Below are 16156 nucleotides of genomic sequence, written 5' to 3' on the forward strand. Positions count from 1 at the left end.
ACACCTTTATTCCCAGCACTCCAGAGGTAGAGGCAGGGGGATCTCTGAGTTCAAGACCAGCCTGGTCTACAGAGTGAGTTCCAAGATAGCAAGGGATACTCAGGGAAACCCTGTCTAGAAAAACAAACAAACAAAGCTAAAACAATTATTTGGGATTTCTTTGGTTGTAGGGGGGAAAAAAAAATCAAACCTGAGCAAACCTAGATCTTTTTTTTTTTTTTTTTGGTTTTGTTTTGTTTCTTGTTGTTTTGTTTTTGGGTTTTTCAAGACAGGGTTTGTCTGTAACTTTGGAGCCTGTCCTGGAACTTGCTCTGTAGACCAGGCTGGCTTAGAACTCACAGAGATCCACCTGTCTCTGTTTCTCAAGTGCTGAGATTAAAGGCATGTGCCACCACCCCTGGGCTGCAAACCGAGATCTTAAAGAGGGATTCAGAATTAGGGACAATGCATTAGATAGTCTCTTCCCAGCCCCAATCTCTCTCTGGCATGGGAAATTAAAACCACATAAAATTCCAGGATGACTAGAATTACGAAAAAGAAGAGAAATGATATCAAATGGTAGTTGGAATGTTAGGAAATCAGAGTCTAAGTCATAGCCCAACAGGACTGACAGCATTTGCCTATACTAAATCTATATAGATATAGAGTTTTTTTTTTTTTTACTGTAGCATTTTTCATAATGGTCAAACTGAGGGGAAACCATCAGTAGGTAAGTGGATAAACAAAACGAGAATGTGTGTGTGTGTGTATACACATACATACACTATATGGAATTTTCTTCAGCAATAAAAAGGAATGGGCCTTGAAATACTATGTCACACAAAGCTCACTTATTCCACTTCTACACACACAAAAGCACAAGTAACCCAGAGCTAAAGGACAGAGAATTCTGCTAATGTGAAGAAAGTAAATTCATAGAGGCAGATGGCAGGGTAGTAGTTACCAGAGCCAGGGGCAAGGAGGAAATTGGGAACTATATTTTTTGATGAGTACACAGTTTCTATTCGGATGGATGAAAGAATTCTGGGAATGAATAATGGTGATGGTTTGAGGAATGCTGTGACTACAGTAAACATTACTGAGTTGTATACTTAAAAACTGACCATTGTGGTCAGTATGTCCACGGGTGCATGTATATCTAGTGAGTCATCAACAGCTCTCTAATTGGAGAGAAATGAACCCAGTCAACTGCCCATGGCTGCTGAGGGCATGGAGCCTAGAGGAGAGCCTACTTCTGCCCTTTCCATTGCACTGTAAACATCCTCACAGCCACAGTGAAGCGTCTCTCACCAACAAAGCTTCTCTTTGCAGTAGACGAAGACCACAGAAATCTACAAATAGTCAACATCCAAGAACTGGCTATGGAGTCCCCAATTCCAGGGACGCATCTGTTAATCAGCTTCTACCTCCTAGGCTCAGGGAGCATCACGGAAGGAGAGGAGAGAGTCTCAGAGCTGGAGGGCCATGATGTCTGTTGTGAGTCTGTCTTCTAACCATGTACCCAGGAAATTTCAACTCCATGGTCACCCAAACAAGACCTGCACAGTGAGACCAGCTGACATGCCCATGTAGAGAGATGCTGAGCTCTGTGTCTGTGTGGTTAAGTCGCTGACTTGACACCTTTATCAGCACATGAGCTGTCATTATCTAACCGGGCAGAACCTGGTTGGTGCTGGAGGCCTTCATCTGAGACAATGGCCTGCAATCCACAATCCACGGCTGCACTGGAAAGCACCAGTGACGGCTACCCTCTATTCTCCACTGTATTAAGAGACTCCAGGGCACTAACGCCGTTTCTAGAGAGGACTTTATAGGCAGCAGGAATCATGGGCTGGTGTCCTGGACTGAATGCAAAGCAGGGAAGGAGGGCCGAGGGTGTAGCTCCATGGGTCTGTTGCTTGCCTAGCATGGAGAAGCCCTGGGTTCTATCACCAGTGCCACACAAACCTGAAGTGGCAGCACATGCCCACTCAGGAGGTGAAGGCAGGAGGCTCGAAAATAGAAAACAAAAGGGGGAGTGGGGCTTCTTCTCGGCTCTCTGGCTTGCTCATATGAAAACAGGACAGCTCACTCCAGCAGACATTCATTCCCTACCATGGCAGGGCTTCAGCTCAAACTGTCAACCTGAATAAACTGCTTCCTCCATCGAGTGGCTTCTTGTGAGGTGTTCAGTTACGGCAATCAGAAACATAACTAACAGAACTGTAATACAAATGCAAGGGTCATGGGACCCAGGTGATGGGGTGACTGAGTTCAGGAAGGGCAGAGACAGAACTTGAGCTTATTCTGTGAGACCACTGAGAAAGGTTCCAAATACACTCCCAGAAGAGGCATTTTGGGCTGAGGAAGTAGCATGCAGAAAAGGCTTAGAAGTGTGGAGTGGTCTTGTGGTTTCTGGGAAGGTCACCAATGCTGCTGGCAAGCAGAGATAAAGGCAAGATGAGGCTACATAAACGGGAGTATGCCAGCTACCTTCCGCTGGATAAGAAACAACCTAAAGCTTAGCGGGCACGGCCAAATTGTTTATGAGTCAGTATCTGGAATAAACTGCGATGCGTATTCACGCTGTGTTTTCTCCTAGGGTAACTCGTGGATGCAGTCATTTGGATATCAGGGACACAGTTCACTCGTATCTGTAGGTTTATCTGGGCTTCCTCACATGGAATTTACATTGGTCAAAATATGGCACATGGGTAGCTTTAAGTCCAGCGCTGGGAAAGCTGATTCCACCCCTTGGACAGGGGCAGCAAGGACACTGGTAAGAGGTGTGCACAGGAAAGGAGTGCCGCCTGCAAGGCCAACCAGCTGGAACTGATCTCAAGGGCAATGGAAGCTACGTTGTTTGTTGTGAATCCTTCTAGGAATTTGTTCACCTTATCTATGGTCCCTTTTGGGACACAGTTGTTCAGAGTCCCTTTTCATTTTTTATAATGCAGGTAGTAATATTCCCTTTTATTGCTGCTTTCAGCATTTTAAATTCTTTTATGTTCTCTGACCTTAATCTCTCTTCTTTTCTTCTTTAAAAAAAAAAATCCAGACAGTGTCTCACTGTACCACAGCTGCCCTGGAGCTTTCGGCCACTCTGCTCCGCCTCCACAGTGCTGGCAGTGGGGCATGGGCCACCCAGTTGGATTCTCTTTGACCTGTTGCCATAATCTCACTATCTGCATATTCAAAAAAGTCTGCTCATCTTGCTTAGAATTTATTATTTTGTCATCTGAGTCTTAAAACTTTTTTTAAAATTCATTTTAATTATTTTTGGGGGGACAGCGTTTTTTTAAAGTAGACCTGGGTAGACTGGAACTCACGCTGTGGCCAAGCTGACCTTGAGCCTGCCATGATCCTTCTGCCTCTGTCTCTCAAGTGCTGAAACTGCATCTATGCCACCAGGCCCAATCATATCAGCTTTAAAACTTATTTCAACATTACATTTATTTGATTTATAGCTTTTATTTTCATATTTAATTTCATAACATAAGCTTTTAAAGTTAACCTATATTTTCTTCACAAGTACTGCTTTTGCTGCATTTTTACTCCATATTTTACTTTAAATGAATATACTTTTTATTATTTAAATTTGGGGTGGTAGTTGACACACGGTTTGTCTGTGTTCTAGCTGCTATGGAACTCACTCTATAGAGCAGGCTGTCCTCAAACTCAGGGATCCACCAATCTTTGCCTCCCGAGTGCTGGGATCAAAGGTGTGCACCAGCACCATCTGGTTTATTATTTAACTTACTAAAAGAAATTTTGGGAGCAGGCCCAGAAGTAACACATTATCAAATGAAAATTTAAGTTCCAAGAATGAGTGCTATGAGTTATGGGTCAGCAAAGTCCCAAATGTCTGAGGAGCAGTGCAGGCTACTGCCACTGTTCTTGGTTGCCTGTTGTAATGTGGTAAGACCATAACGCTGAAGACACCATATAGTTGGCAGATATAGAGAAATAAGTTTAAACTGACTGGGAAACTCCTTTCCTGTTGGCTAGCTTACATATTTCCAAAGGTCTATATAACTCCGTGGAGAGAAAAGACATCAACAGTCTTATTTATACATAATACATATACATAATCCTCTAATAATAAAATTTATTATTTGTTAAAAGAAATTTTAAAAGAATTCCAGACTTGAATTCTTTTTCATATGTACACCAGAGAAATAGCCCTCACAGTTGGCTGAAAATGAAAGGTGATACTTAACTGAGTTATATGATTTATATTCTTTCTCAGTGAGCCTGAGTGGTGAACTCAGAGAACACTGTGAGACACAAGATACCACACTCAGCTCTCAACATCCTAGGGCACAGGCTCACTCAGAACATAAGCCGTATACCTGAGAGATTCAATCAAACTCTTTACATACCTTGAATTGATTCTTTTTTTTTTTTATTGAAAACAGAGTTTTTCTCACATAATATATCCTCATTATGTTTTCCCCTCCCTCCATATTTCCCGGATCCTCTTCTCTTCCCCTCCCATGGAGATCTACGCCCTTTCTGTCTCTCATCAGAAAATAATTTTTTAAAATTTTTATTTATTTATTTATTTATTTATTTATTTATTTATTTATTTATTATGTATACAATATTATGTCTGTCAGAAAATAAATTTTTAAGGGATAATAATAGAATAAAATAAGATAAAAACACAATTCATTGGAGTTGGGCAAGACAAAGAGAAGGAAAAGAGCCCAAGAGAAGGCACAAAAACCAGAGATCACTCATTCGCATACTCAGGCATCCCCTAAAAACAAACTGGAAGCCGTACTATATACGTCGAGGGTGTGGTACAGACCTGAGTGAGTCCTGTGCATGCTGCCTCAGTCTCTATGAGTTTGTATGAGCTTTGTTCCTGCTAATTTAGAGGGCCTTGTTTCCTTGGTGTCCTCCATCTCCTCTGGCTGTTACACTCTTTCTGCTTCCTCTTCCTCAGGGTTCACTGAGCCCCAAGGGGAGGGATCTGATGGAGATGTCCTGGTTAGGGCTGAGTGTTCCCAGGGCTCTCACTCTGCACATACTGTCTAGCTGAGGGTCCCTGCATTTTCCTCCTCTGCTGCAAGAGTGACCTATGAGTATAGCAGAATGTCATTACTAGTCATTTTATTGCTGCTCTTTTGTGGTTTCACTTTTGTTTTCAAAACAGTTGTGTTTGGTTTTATCCTAGGTCGTTGGGCTTTCTAGTCTCTGGTTCTTGATCATCCAAGCAGTCTTGGTATGGGTTCTTCTTGTGGAGTGAGCGTTAAGTCAAGTCAGATCATCAGTTGGCTGCCAACACAAGCTTTGTGCCACCATTGCACTAGTTTACCTTGTAGACTAAAGGATCTCTGGCTGGGTTGATGTTTACATTTCTCTTTTGCGTGTGTGCAGAATATCTTCCTGTATCACAGGAGTTAGAATGTAGGGGTGAAGATTATATGTAGGCACTAGCTCAACTTCTCCATGTTCAGTGAGTTGTGTAGATAGTGTCTTCAGCAATGGGGACTTGCTGTCAGTTTGTGGAGAGCAATCTTGGCAAATGCCTGAGTTGTTTGGGGACAACGACTCAATTAGATCTAACCCAGTACTGGAAGCTTCATTTGGTGACAAGAGATGTTCAGTTGTATCCCGGTCTCCCCCTTTATTTGGTGATTTCATTTAGATTACTTTTATCTATGTATATATTTTAAGAAGCTTCTACTGTATTAGGTTTCCACACTACCTCTCAATTTTAGCTGTCTCTTCCCGTATCCTCTTCCTTGTTCATTTCTTTTAGATTTTCCAATTTGGTATAGTACAAGTTTTTATGTCCTTATGAGTCTTTAGTTTTCTTTCAGAGAGAAAGAGAGAGGAGGGCAGGGAAGAAGAGGGGGGAGGGAAAGAGAGGAGAATGGGGAGAAGAGAAAGAGATGAGGGTGAGGAGGTAGAGGGGGAGATCAGGGAGGGAGAGAGGAGGATGGGGAGGAGAGTGGGGAAGAGAGGTGGACAGGTTTCCTTTGAGCTAGTTACAATGTTACCTTTTGTTTGTGGCTTGCGGACTTGCTAATGCAGAACTGTTTTTTGCCCATTTTCCTCTTTTCTGGATCAATCAATGATACTTTTTCTATTTTATCTTGTTACTGTTTTTGTTTAAAAAGTCAATGATGTTCCACAGAAAGATTTAAAGCATGTATATATATCTACACAGTAGCTGCCTTCCCTGTCCTTTCCTTCCCTTGGTGATGGATGGAATTTCCAAGTGCCATCATCTCCCTTTAGGTTAAACTTCCTTTAGTGCTTCTCAAAGTGTGGATCTACTGCTGCTGAATCCCCTCATCTCTGAATGTCTCAACTTATCTCGTCTTACTTTTTGAAAGACATCGCCACTGTGGATACTGAAATTACTTTTCTTCCAATAATTTAACGAAGTCATTTGTCCCAATATCTTTTCATCTGCCTGGTTTCCAAAAGCAAATCTTCTGTCACTCTTACCTTTGGTTCTCTGTAAATCATCTGTCCTTTTGTTAGAACTGCTCTTGTTTTCTCTTTATTCCTGGTTATGATATATTTGCATAGAAGAATTTTTAAAACATTTATTCTATTTTTAATTCTGGTCTGTGTGCGGATATAGGTATGTGAGTACAGGTGTCTACAGGATCAAGAAGAGAGCACTGAAGCCCTTGAACTGGAATTACAAACCACAAGTGAGTTACTGAATATGTGTGCTGGGAATCCAACTCAGGTCCTTTGCAAGTGCAGTACCTACTCTCACTCACGGAACCATGTCTCCAGCCCCCTCTTCTTTTTCTTGCTTTTGAAACAGAGTCTTGTAATGTGGCTAACCTTGCTTCTGAGGTGCTAGGATTAGGGTTAGAATGAGTGCCACCAGTAGAGGCTTGAATCACTCTTTAAGGGATATACTTTCTAGTTTTTTTTCATGTTTGATAATTTTTCATTAAATGCCAGACACTGAATTTTACTATGACCTAGATTTTTAAATAACATTTATTTATTTTGTATATAGGTGTTTTGTCTGCATTGACTTCTAGTTCTGCCCTCACTGGTGAGCTTTCCCACTGTTCTTTCTTCTGCCCTCACCCCCAGGGCACTCCCCATCTTCATGTGAAACAGAAAGCCTCTTACACTACTTAACACACATGCTGCCACAAAGAGGAAACAGCTTTTCTATTTCAGCTTTTATTGACTCCTTGAACACATCACCCAAACTCTGAAATCACCCTGGCCTTTGGGCTTCAGCTAATGGCTTCCATTTGTCAGACCTTTAAATCTATGCTTCCAGCTTATCATTTCCACCATTTTAAAGCTCACAATCCCAACTGCCTAATGCATATAATCAGTTGGCTTAGAATCGCTGTACCCATGTCCCCTACACAAAGCTCAAATACTTGAGAAGGGGGAGTCTGGGGACCAAGAATACTAAATAACTGTTTTGTTCATAACTTTCAATTAGTTTCTCTAAAATACCACGTTTCATGTTCCTTACTTCTGAAAAATAAACTGTAGTGGATTCTTTTATACTTGACCCAGCGATACCTACAACTCTTACAATCAGATCCTGATCCAGCGATACCTACAGCTCTTACAGTCAGATCCTGACCCAGCGATACCTACAGCTCTTACAATCAGATCCTGATCCAGCGATACCTATAGCTCTTACAGTCAGATCCTGACTCAGCGATACCTACAGCTCTTACAGTCAGATCCTGACTCAGCGATACCTATAGCTCTTACAGTCAGATCCTGACTCAGCGATACCTACAGCTCTTACAGTCAGATCCTGATCCAGCAATACCTACAGCTCTTACAGTCAGATCCTGCAGTATGGAAACCAAACAACTTCAGTGATTTCCCAGGGTTCACAAAACTCCGAGCTTGTCACTTAAGAATCATCAATATCTGGTTTTGTAGCAAATGGCTCTGCCCTGTACAGTTTGCTCTTTCTCACACCACTTGTTCCACTGGTCTCGTCTTCTAATTGTAACAACTCCTACCTCTTTCTGGAAATACGGTTATACTTTAACAAACATACACTCATTAAACACTCTCTAAATTCTACTTGGTTCTGTGGACAATTTTCTGTGTATTTCATGTTCCTCCATGAGTTCTCCCCACAGCACTTAGCAGGGTGTCTGGCACTTGGAAGCTCAGTGAAGTCAGCTAAAAGAATTCGCACACTCACGCATCCCTTACCTTGGTGATGTCCGTGTGGTCTTTGAGCCCGTTGGTCATGCACCAGTAGCGCCACACATTTAGGGCATACCTCGTGGCTTTGGTGGTGTTTGGGCTCACTGCACTGGTACACAGATCATTCAAGTCATCATTAATATTAAATACAGGAAATTTGTTGAGTTTAGTAGAATAAGCTAGAAACAAAAACAACAGAGACATTATAATAATTTGCCATTCCCTTCTTAGTGAGCTTCATTCTGGATGATATTAAATTAAAAAGAACTCTAAAAAGACACTTAAGAAGTGAAATTTTCTAGCCAGATGTGGTGGGGCACACCTCTAATCCCAGTACTCTCTATGGAGTGGAGGACAGCCTGGTGTACAGTGAGACCCGGTCTAAAACCTGTTTACATGTACAAGAACCCATGATCACTTGGCCATGTGCACTAGCTGACACTGGAAAACATTTCAATAATAGGATGGAATTAATACTAAAAAATTCTAAAGTTTTCACTAGAAAATATACCATTTCTATTAACAGCAGCAAAAAAATGAGAAGTTGGAAAATTAAAAAAGATTTCCTGGCAGGAGGAATGTCACAGGAAAGGGAGGAGGGTCACAGGAAAGGGAGGAGGATCACAGGAAAGGGAGGAGGGTCACAGGAAAGGGAGGAGGGTCACAGGAAAGGGAGGAGGGTCACAGGAAAGGGAGGAGGGTCACAGGAAAGGGAGGAGTGTCACAGGAAAGAGAGGAGGGTCACAGGAAAGGGAGGAGGGTTAATCATCTTCACATAAAGACTCGTCATCTCTCTGTTAATACGCAGCTTCAAATTTCTTGTATGCCATCAGGATCAGCGTTGAATTATATGGAGCTACAATCCTCTTAACCCCTTCCTAGAAGGAATGGAGCACGCACACTGATACCCCACACCCACGCACATGGACACATGTGGGAGAGTTGAATTGATTTAAGCCTTGATTGCACAAACTTTCAACTAATTTTAAATCAGAATTAAAGATCAAATGGAAGCAATTATTAGGAAAAGGAAGGATACTCAGGGTAGGCTCACCTTCAGAAGAGTTTCAGAAAAAGTTTAAATTGCCAAAAAGAAAACCAAATCCATAACCATTAGCTGACTTTTCCTTACACTCTGGAGTGTGGTAAAACCAAGCATTCCTCTGAGGAATGTAGACTCAGACAGAAATGGGCTAGGCTTCAGTGAGACAGCAAAAAGATAAGCCAGTGCAGTCCACGAGCTGGCTTCATTTCAACTTGGTTCTCATGGTGCCCACTGAGGATCTCCTGTGTATCTTACTCCAAGCACCCTGGGGACCCAGAATCCTCTGGTCCACACCTACCCAAAGCTGAGAAATGCCCTTAGGTTAATCTTCATGTGTTATCTTCATGTGTTTTATCTGCATGTTATCTTTGTACCATGTGCAAGCCTGGTGCTCATGGAGGCCACAAGAGGGCATCGAATTCCCTTGGTACTGGAGTTACAGATGGTTGCGAGTTGCCATGTGGGTGCTGGGAATTAAACTGGGGTCCTCTAAAGAGCAACCAGGGCTCCTGACCACTGAACCATCTCTCTAGGCCCTCAACACACTCTTGTCAATTTCGACATCACTTTTAGAAGTTTTCTGAATATTAGGGCCTCCCTTTTTGATGTGTCACATCTGCCTTCTCATCCCTTGTGCTTGGATGGTATTGGTTTCTATGCTCCTTAGAATGATGACATCACTTTTTTTTTTTGGTTTCTCTGTAGCTTTGGAACTTATCCTGGAACTAGCTCTTGTAGACTAGGCTGGCTTTGAACTCACAGAGATCCGCCTGCCTCTGCCTCCAAGTGCTAGAATTAAAGGCTTGCAATATTATTTTAATTAGACAAAGATGTGTTACATTTGATTATACTGCAGAATATTACGTGAACTGTGTAAAGGTGTGTTACATTTGTTTCCACTGCATTTGTTTAATTATGAAAAGAGGTGTTGCTGTTTCACCTTGCCTGCCTAAGGCACCTGACTGATCTAATAAAGAGCTGAATGGCCAATAATGAGGCAGGAACGGGACAGATAGAGTTGAGAGGCAAAGAGAATAAACAAGAGGAGAAACCTAGACTCAAGAGAGTAGGAAGAACAAAAAATGAGGAGAGAACAAGGGAGACATCCAGGGTTAGAGGCCAGGCAGCCATCAGTCAGCAGACACAAGAAGCAGTTAAAGTAAGAAATACAGAAGGAAGAAAAGTAAAAACCTCTGAGGCAAAAGGAAGATAAAAAGATAGGTTAAGTCAAAAGAGCTATTCAGAAACAAGCCTAAGCTAGGCCAAGCATTCGTAACTAATAAAAGTCTCCGTGTCATGATGTGGGAGCTGGTTCACACACCTAACATCAATGGAAGCCTATTATGAGCCAATTTTTAAAACCTGTGTGTAATCAGTAAACAAGTACACAATCACACCTGTTTTACAGACAAGGCAATGGCTCATACACTCATCAGATATTTACCAAGGAACCGTCACTGTGCAAGAAGTGTACTGTTGAAACCACGAGCTAGCAAGAGGTAGATCCAGGCTCTAGACACGAGTTTGACGGCATGCTCTGGCCCCAACAGCAACAGTATCAAGTATTGTAATGACACAATCTCAACGAGAACGGTTTGGATAACTCTTTATCATGTTAAAGATATCCGGTTTCTCCAAATTTCCTTGGACTAACAATCAGTAAGAAAAATGGCTACAAGCTAGGTGCTGCAAACTGAACCTGGGTCCTCTGAAAGAACAGCATGTGGTCTGGAAACATTGAGCCAACTCTCCAGCCCTGTGAGGGGAAACCTATTTATGAGAACTTCATCCTCACTACTGCTGGTTGAACTCCACTAGTACAGCTCTGTGTTCACTATTACCTGCAAAAGTGAGTTTTGTCCAAATGTATCAAGTGGGAACCCTCACCAATAAATACGGAATTTCTATTAGTGCTGTAGGAATTCTTTTGGACAGCAGACTTTAAGGCACCACACCTCTTATACTATGAATTCCGACATAAAGCGTGTACTGTTTCTCAACCATGGCTTCTGAATTTGGTTCCTGTTCCCCTTCGTGCAGAGGACTGTGATCGGTGAGTCTACCCCTAAATAAATAAGCCTTTATTATATCCAATTCTGAGCTAGTGTGAGATTATTTTGTGACTTCCATCTTCATCTGGCGCCCATGTGAATCCCAACTCCACACTTATGGGGATAGGCCAAAAAAAGATCCAAAAGGTCCATGACCCAGAAGGTCTCCCACCTCCACCTCCCTGGCTTGATTTCATCTACTAAGTGGCTTTTTGCCAAACTCCACCACAGCCACAGTAGAGCTAGCTACCTTGTGGCAACTTGGCAATTTTTCAGGTTCGCTCATGCCTTCCTCCTTCCCCACCTCCCCCCCACGCTTGCCGCTTTTCCTGCTGTGCAGTGACTTGCACAGCTTCTGGTTTGTGTTCCCTTCTCCTGAGCTCTGGGCTCCTTGCTCCATTTATGGAATTGATTTAATTGCTCTAAATTTGTCAAGCAAAGCATATTTGTCAGCATTTAACCAGGCACCAACATGTGGAACCAATGCAGCAGGAACAGTATTGTGCCACCTGCTGGTCAATAAAGATTATTACACCTACAACAATTTACTGAAATCTAATGGCAGTAAGTAAATTAATAAATTTGAAAGTTATACTATGTGATACAATATTACCATTCAGGAATTTAATAACTTTTTGCTTATACTATGTATGGCATCCTGCAAGGCATATGTGATTTTTCTTATACATCCATTTATTTGATTTTGGGAATTAGTTTTGTTTTTTATATTTTATCATTAAGAAAATGGTTTGTTAACAGAGCCAAAAATGAGGCACTTTTAGAAATGATACAGTCTTTAGAGACTAATAATGAACAGTTGAAAAAATTAATACTATTGAAAAAGTTAACATTAATTTGACAGACAAAAATCCAATCAATGTCGAATGGTGGTGAGACATTATCTGAAAGAATTCATACTGTTGAATTTATCAATCTGTTGAAAAATTATGATAGGTTAACAGATAAGGTATCTCTCCAGGAAAGCAATATGCATGCCATCAAAATTATGTCCAAGGATTAGAAGTTATCTTTAGTGAACAAATTTTATACCTTGGAATCCTCAATGAGGGCATTAGAATGGAACACTGGACAGGAGATTCTGACTTTACAAAAGGCAGTGGTAAAAATATTTAAAAATTGAGAAAATTATTGAAACTGATGAGCAGGGAGAAAAGGTACAAGGACAGGGTTTAACCTCATCAATACGTGCCAGAGTCCAGGATGATTTACCCAGAGTTTTAGCTGCCTATCTGGTAATATCCTCTGAGAAGCCATCTGCCACAAAATACCCAAAGGTATTCAAAGAATATACATGAGCAATCTAAAAGAAATCAAGCAGGCAATAGTATCTTATGGCTTGCATTCACCATTTGTTAGGGAAGTGGTGAAAATGTGGGCTTCAAGCAATAAGACTACCCCACACATGGGGCTTCAGTTAATCTCAGTGGTCCTAAGAAATGAACCCCAGCTGCTATGGAAATGCTACTGGTGAGAAGAGGCAAAAATTTTAGAAAAACAGGAAAAAGCAAAAGGATGAGACTTCCCCAGATCAAATTCTTGGTGAGGGCTATTACTCCAATCATCAGGACACACCTTGTTCCTATAACTGCACAGCAGCTTTACTGCTTGGGACAGGATTCAGAAACCAGGTAATAAAACTGAATCATATAGCAGGGTAAAACAGGGCCAGAGAGAATATTAGTGACTTTTTACAAGATTAACTAAGGCTTTACAAGGAGGAGTGACAGACCCAGAAGCTAGACGAGTACTTATTGAATCTCTGTCTTTGGAAAATGCCAACTTAGAATGCAAAAAGACATTTGGACCATAAAAGGTTAAATCAGCACCAATGGGTGAATGGATCCTGAATACAATGAACGTCGAGATAGCTGACTATAATACTGAAGCTTGAGTAGGAGAAGCAATTTCTAAAGGTATGAGGAGACATCCAACAGTGACTCGGAGTACGGTTAGCTATCGGACGACATTGCGCAGTCCCGGGACAACAAGAAGAAAAAAGAAAAAAGAAGGTTCTGCGGCTGTAGAACTCGGACAGTTATGCAGGACGGGAGGTAGGCGCAGGTTCACGTCGTCCCACAAGGGATGAGACAATCACTTTCAAAGGAAGAGAAATTCATACAGGAATTTAAGCATTCACTCAGGGACAGAGGAGTAAGAGTCAAAACAGAGATTTATGTGTTTGCTTTATATGTTTGCTTGCGGACTCAAAAGGGAGTCCCTCGAGATGCGAGAAGTTAGGATACAATCCACACAGCTATTCCTGCCAAGCAGGCTGGCTGCTAGGGCTAGAGAGCCTGCCACATGGAGCGAAAGCTGACATGCAGGTGTGCTATAAAGGAGTCTAGACTCAAAAAGCTGCAGCTGCATTTAGGACAGTAAATATGCTTCTTTTCCATTTTAAAAATCTTGCTTCTTAGTCAAAAATCTTTAGTTTGTAGATGTAAAAGTTTATATCTAAGGTAGATTAAGTTCAGTACTGTGTTTCTGTAGAAAAAGTTTTAAAGTCAAAGATTGTGATGCATTCAGAGGATTTTTAAAATTGTTTAGGCTATCCTGAGTTTTTATTTCTTTTGTATAAGGTTGGGGATTGTTCTTTTGAGTTCTATATTGTTCTTTTGAGTTCTGTAAAAAGTTTTGCTATAATTTTAATGAACATTTACATAAAATATGTATGTGAGTTCTGTGAGAAATGTTGCTATAATTTTTAATGGACATTTACACTGAATCCGTAAACTGCTTTCAGTGAAATTGTCATTTTTGCTGTGTTTCTTCTGCTTTTGCAAGAAAGTAGGGGATCTTTCAAGATTTAAAATTCTTATCCTACAAGTTTTTCCATTTGTACGGCCCACTCTTGGGTGGGAGTCGTAATGTTTCTGCTTGAGGGTCTTTCCTGCTGCCAGGTGTGGCTTCAGGATGGAATGCTGAGATTCAGGCCTCTTAAATTTATCAAGGCCAGAGTTATACTCTTAACAAGTGATAATGGTTAAAAATAAAAAAATTTCCGCCTTCACAGGCAGAGATGACGGGACAAAAAACTTCTGTCCTGCTTGCTTAAAGTTACTCCAAAATATTTTCTGGTATTCATGGATATTTAAAAGGATGATGTCTCATCTATCCTAGATGTAAAAAAGATACCTTTGGGTTATTTTTAGATTCTGGCTATGATAAAGTAGTTCTGCTGTAAGCAAGGCTGAGCACGTGTCCTTGTGGTTTGGTCAAACAACTTTGTATTTAGGCCCAAAAGGGGTACTGCTAAGTTTTGAGGTAGATATTTGCCTAATTTTACATAATGGAGGTCCCTCACTGCTGGGGAGACTCTCACTCAGGTCTTGGAGGGCGCCCCCCCCCCCATGGGCTCGCCAAAGGCCTTCCTTGCTGAGGTCATGCATGTGGCCTTGGTTGGTGGGGGAGGAATTCGACCCTGAGTGACCGGGAAAAAGAATTTTTGAGAAAGAAGACCAAAGCCCCGTGGTCCAGAAAGGTCATAAAGATTTAAAAAACCTACGGATGGTCGCAGGGGCGCGTTACGCTGCCTCTCGGGACCACTCCCAGGGTCATAATCAGCTAGTTCCTAAAACAGTACTGTGATAATTGCAGCTGGAAAACTAGTTTTTCAAGATTGCAGTCTTCAGACAGTTCCTGGTGCAGGATTGCTGAACAGGCTAGCCCTGGATTTTTGATTTTTCTCTTCCTGCTGGGAGAGTCTGGATTTGTTCAGGTCTTTCAATGCTGTGTGTGATTCAGGGGTGGCTGTGCCAGTACGCACTTCCAGCAATAAAGTTTTTTCCCTACCCACATTTTCTTAATCATAGGTTGCTAACAATAATTTTAACCTTGGTCATTTTTACAAGGATAAGGTAAAATCTCAGAGTTTTGATTTACATTTCTCTGACAGTTAAAGGATGTTATATTCAAACATTTTAGGTGTCTCTCGGTCATTTTTGAGAGTTTTTCAGTTTAGGTCTATAACAAATATTTTTATTGGATTAAATTTTTAATAACTAATTTCTTGAGTTCTTCATATATTTTTGGAATGGGTTTATGATAAGTAAAGATCTTTTCCCACTCTATAGCCTTGTTGTACAAAAGGTTCTCAATTCAGGAGATCTAATTTATGGTTTCTCACAATGTTTGTGCCACTGAGACTGTGTTTACGATGTGGCAAGGTATGCTTCAAAAATTTTTTCTCTGTAAGGTTCAACATAAATTTTTATATGCTAAGGCCTTTGGCTCATTTGGGCTTAAATTTTGTACATGGAGATGGATATAGATCTATTTTCATTTTTCTACATGTTGGTGTCTAATGAGGCCAGCATTACTAGTTAAAAAATGCTTCATTTTTCCATTTTCCTATTTGCAAGGCAGACTTACAACTTAAGAGGAGGATAGCTTACAAGCTTTTAATTAGATATTCAATGGTTAAAGCCCTAGTTATAATATTCTTATGGGAGACCTTGAGCTGCTAGGTAAAATTCTTACAAAAAACAGTTTCCAATAAAAGCCTTAAACAGGCTGCCTAACAGGTACTCAAACAGATAAAGTATAAATCACAGGTAAAGTATACAATAATCAACAAATACAGTATATTAATTATAATTCAGCTATGACAAATGTGTATATTAAATATAAAACTTATTCTACAACAGTTTTATAAAAAGTGCTGTTTATGGCTAAACCTTCCCAGTTTTGCCAGTTAAGATATTAAACTCTTAATTTAAAACAGTAGCCTGTCTGGTACAAAAGGACAGGATAACATCTAAAAAATAGTTTAATAGAATATTGACTATGATCAATGTTTCTTATACTAAACAATAGATTCATTGATAATTTTAAGATTGATTCCTGGACAATTGCCTTTGCTCAATTCAAGGCCAAAAACAAT

At 40.8% G+C, this 16156-nt stretch overlaps 1 protein-coding gene across 4 annotated transcripts in view; it reads right to left on the reverse strand.

The window, feature by feature from the left end:
• Kiaa1958 (KIAA1958 ortholog) overlaps positions 1 to 16156 on the reverse strand; it is a 211493-nt gene that overhangs the window by 21659 nt on the left and 173678 nt on the right. For 3 of the 4 annotated variants that reach the window (XM_050132043.1, XM_050132044.1, XM_050132042.1), the window contains one exon: positions 8164 to 8336. In XM_050132043.1, coding sequence (XP_049988000.1) covers positions 8164 to 8336 — 173 coding nt within the window. Of the gene's footprint in view, positions 1 to 8163; positions 8337 to 16156 lie in introns of those variants that run through there. The other variant, XR_007590043.1, reaches the window with a different exon arrangement.

This window comes from Alexandromys fortis, unplaced genomic scaffold (assembly GCF_014885135.2).
Source record: "Alexandromys fortis isolate MF-2015 unplaced genomic scaffold, M_Fortis_MF-2015_v1.1 scaffold_393, whole genome shotgun sequence".
Taxonomy (NCBI): domain Eukaryota; kingdom Metazoa; phylum Chordata; class Mammalia; order Rodentia; family Cricetidae; genus Alexandromys; species Alexandromys fortis.